Raw genomic sequence first — 3,943 nt, forward strand, 5'->3', positions numbered from 1 at the left:
TCTACAAAAAACATGTCTAGTTCGATCTAAATGTAATAACACTAAACCTTGTCAGACCACATTACTAACGATACTCTACATTCAGTTCAGAATAAAATAAAAACCTGAAAACATGTTAGTCTGATAAAGACAATCTAGTGAGAATTTCAGGGAATCTTGTTATGTTCACTTCTCCAACGCTTCTCACACGCACATCTCTCACCTCTCTCTCTCTCTCTCTCTCTCTCTCTCTCTCTCTCTTTCTCGCTCGCACAGGCACGCACACACATAACACAAGGCGGTGGTCCTCACTGATAACGTCATAGAGAGATTAACTTTACTGCAAATGAGTCACGTTCGCTGACACCTAAACAGACATTTGGAGCGTTACCCAGAATACCTCATAGTCAACTCCCCCAAGTAAACAACACTTTTTTCCCCCATCTCCATCTCCATCCCCTCTTCCTAACTCTTCCTTTTGGAAATCCCATATTCCCTTCAACCTTTATCACCCCTTCCTAAACCCTTTCCCTCTGGAAATCCCTCCATCCCTCACTCCTTCGAACGACTTGCCTCCTCTTTGGCCCTCTCGGCTTGCTTCAGGGCATTGATGACGGGGAACCATGGTGATGGGGGCAGCTCGGGGATGATGCCGCCGGCGGCGGTCCTCTTGACCTGGTTGAGGTGACCCAGGGCGGTGTAGAGACTGCTGGAGCGGGGGGACACGCCTGGGTCCTCCTGCTGCTGCTCTGTGTAGTACCAGGGCTCCAGGACTGCTGCTGGGGTGCAGTGCTTGTGCTGTATGGGGAAGAGGAGAGAGGATGGATGGTGTCAATTTGATTATTTACTTCAGGATGTGAAAAACGTTCCGTTTTAAAATCACTTCCTGAATTGAGTGAATGGAAAGTGACCCCCAACCCTGTAAGAGACAGGAGCCAGGAGGCAGAAGCGTCAGTGAAGAGGGTGTGCAAAATGATGACGTATGATACTGTTGCCTCTATTTACGGTTAGGGACAGTAGGGATTCTGGTCATCATAATGGGTTGTGGTAGGACTCGGCAAATGATGAGGGCAAGTCACATGTTACTGCCTTACCCTTCACTGAAACTACTTATTACAAGTGAGTTATACAACATCTTATTCCACAACGTGGGCGAGCATGAGTAAGGTTCTTCATATTCAAACATAGATGTGCCAGCTTCGTCTCATTAGATATGACACCTGAGATGCCATCCTTAGATAAATGAACACGTAAGCTGTCGAAGGGAAAGAAAGGTACTCTGCCAATTAGCCAAGCTCTGACAGGAGAAGCTTCAAGTGAGTTTTCCTTAAGAGCGTTTTCCATTGAGTAGCATCGGCCTACTGAACAAACCCCTGAGGGAAATCCAAGGCTTCTTGACAGACTACCTGAGCTTCCATCAGTATTGTGAGAAATGACCTCTCACAACAACCCTGGCTGCCTACGCTCTGCTAAACGGAAGACAACGCCACGACACCCTCCGTTTGACTCTCCTATTTCCTGCCCCTTTTCATGTCTCCAACAACACATTAGCCGTGGAAAAACGCTGCGAGCTACACTGTACCCGTCTACATCAAAAGCCTTTGCCGGGAAGGCCCCGTTGCCCATCTCCCTCCTCTCGTCTTAAGCCTTTAATCACAGTTTAGTCACGCTCAGCCTTAATGAAAGGCCCCTCTCTGATTCACGGGCGTCCCAATCTACTGCCTGACCAAAAAGCCTTGCCTGCCTCTCGCTCTTTAAAAGACAGGGGGCCTTTGTAGAGAGTAACAGGCGTGGAGCGTTGCCTGAGCACACGATGCCTGGGAGGTGTCCTAAGGAGATAATGAGTTTATGTTCCCAGAGTGAAGAGACAGAAAGAGTGGGAGAGAATCCCTTAGAAGTCTCTGGTGGGAAAATATGTTGTCAACAGAATAGAGTATGAGTACTAGATGAGGTGTACAGTAAGTACGGACTATAGGAGAGGGTGTATTAGTAAGTCATTGGGACTGGATGATAATTATGTTTGTGAAGGCGATTATAAGAACTTAAATAATAGTCCTCTGTTGGTCTCTGTGAGAGAACGCTAGTGAAACAACCTCTGCTTCTTGTCTGTGGTTTTAATGAATGTAACCCCGAGTGGCGCAGCGGTCTAAGGTACTGCATCTCAGTGCTTGAGGCGTCACTACAGACACCCTGGTTCGATTCCAGGCTGTATCACAACCGCCCGTGATTGGGAGTCCAATAGGGTGGCGCACAATTGGCCCAGAGTCGTCCGGGTTTAGCCGGTGTAGGCCGTCATTGTAAATAAGAATTTGTTCTTAACTAACTTGCCTAGTTAAATAAGGGTTCAATAAAATAAAATAAAAAGCTCTAGGACTGCCTGATTGGGATAGGAGGCAGTGTGTGTTTATGTGTGTATGTGATGATGATAATGCTTTCAGTAGTCTACCTTACCATCGGGACATAAGCTGTTCAGATAGAAGGTGTGTGTGTGTGTTAGTGATGCCTACCTTGAGAACGAAGCCCTCTGGGCAGGTAAGTTGATCGTACCACAGAGCCTTGTACATGACCAGCAGGAGAAGACAAGCCAGGAACCCAAGGGTGATGAGGATCAAACCTGTGAGCTGGAACACACACACACACACACACACACACCCACACACACACACACACACACACGACCATGAATATCACCATTCCCAGTAGTACTTCAGTAAACATACTACTGGCCCCTAGATAAGACTTTACCTTGACCTTCTCTGATACCTCGTCGTACAGTTTTATATTCAGCTTCTTGATTCCCGGCACGTAGAACTTCTTCTTTTTCTTCTGCTGCAGCTGATACTCTGTTGTGGTCTTCACGATTACCTGAGGATGAACAGCAGCATGGCACACAGAGTTCTCCGAGTCAGATCGCTGGGTTGGAACTGGGCTGCTGCCTTAAATAGAACTGTAGGTGTGTGTGTGTGTGTGTGTGTGTGTGTGTGTGTGTGTGTGTGTGTGTGTGTGTGTGTGTGTGTGTGTGTGTGTGTGTGTGTGTGTGTGTGTGTGTGTGTGTGTGTGTGTGTGTGTGTGTGTGTGTGTGTGTGTGATCTACTATGTATTCTAAGAGGCTCTGAGATAGTGTGGAGTGATGCCACACCACTCTGAATCATTAGGATAACAGGGAGGCTGGGTCAAGGCACAGTACAGGGACCAATGACAGGCTCAGAAACGATGTAGGCTTGATGTGTGTCCAGACGTGTAGTGTAATGTAATATACAGACAGGATGTACTGAACATGTTTAATAATTGCTGGGTACGCACACACGCACGCACACACACACACACACGCACGCACGCACGCACGCACGCACGCACGCACGCACGCACGCACACACACACACACACACACACGCACGTTGTTACCTTGTCTAAGTATGGCTGTTGCAGCTGGTTCACCTCCAGAGGGGTGATGAGGGGGATGTTATCAAAGCCATCGTCCATAGACTGTTCTTTATCCAGCTTATCAGCCAGGTTACTGCCCAGCTTCACCATGTCTACCTGCCTGAACAATCTGAATGGGGAAAGAAGAGGATCAGATGCTGGGTAACACAGCTCTGTTGGGTTCAAGCTACTTCTCAATGACTGTCTGTCTGGATGATTTGGATCGCAATACAAACAGTGCTGAACGATTAGATGCTGGGTAACGCAACTCAGTTTAGCTTTACTGTGTAGAGGGTAAGATACTTGGTAATGCAGCTTGGTTTTATTCCACTTAGTTGCTCCCTGTTTCCCTGTGTGGCTGAAATTGAAGATGATGTTAAAACGATGGTGGTGGTGGTGATGATGATGATGATGATGGTGAGAGCTTTATTTAAATGGATGCCATGATATGCCTCTGACTGTCTTCGCCCTGCACTATCTAGGAGGTTTGTGTCAACCCAGGTGTCATCGTCATTATGTCCATTTCCACAAGTAGGCCTAC

At 47.3% G+C, this 3,943-nt stretch overlaps 1 protein-coding gene across 1 annotated transcript; it reads right to left on the bottom strand.

Annotated features, from left to right (window-relative positions):
• Positions 1-531: 531 nt before the first annotated feature.
• LOC120023091 (neuronal vesicle trafficking-associated protein 1-like) lies at positions 532-3,513 on the bottom strand. The gene is made up of 4 exons (XM_038967058.1): positions 3,385-3,513; positions 2,725-2,844; positions 2,487-2,600; positions 532-777 (listed from the first exon to the last, which is right to left on the bottom strand). Exons 1-4 carry the CDS (start codon positions 3,511-3,513, stop codon positions 532-534), a joined length of 609 nt encoding a protein of 202 aa, XP_038822986.1.
• Positions 3,514-3,943: the final 430 nt, after the last annotated feature.

The sequence above is a fragment of the Salvelinus namaycush genome, chromosome 2, assembly GCF_016432855.1.
Source record: "Salvelinus namaycush isolate Seneca chromosome 2, SaNama_1.0, whole genome shotgun sequence".
In the NCBI taxonomy this organism is placed as follows: domain Eukaryota; kingdom Metazoa; phylum Chordata; class Actinopteri; order Salmoniformes; family Salmonidae; genus Salvelinus; species Salvelinus namaycush.

Bases quoted from the DNA above. Each gene is read 5' to 3' on its own strand.
- LOC120023091 (XM_038967058.1), bottom strand. From the start codon at position 3,513: ATGGTGAAGCTGGGCAGTAACCTGGCTGATAAGCTGGATAAAGAACAG. The intron at 2,601-2,724 runs GTAAAGTCTTAT...TGTGTGTTCCAG, and splicing joins AGGTATCAGAGAAGGTCAAG to CTCACAGGTTTGATCCTCAT. The intron at 778-2,486 runs GTAGGCATCACT...TTCCCCATACAG, and splicing joins CAGAGGGCTTCGTTCTCAAG to CACAAGCACTGCACCCCAGC.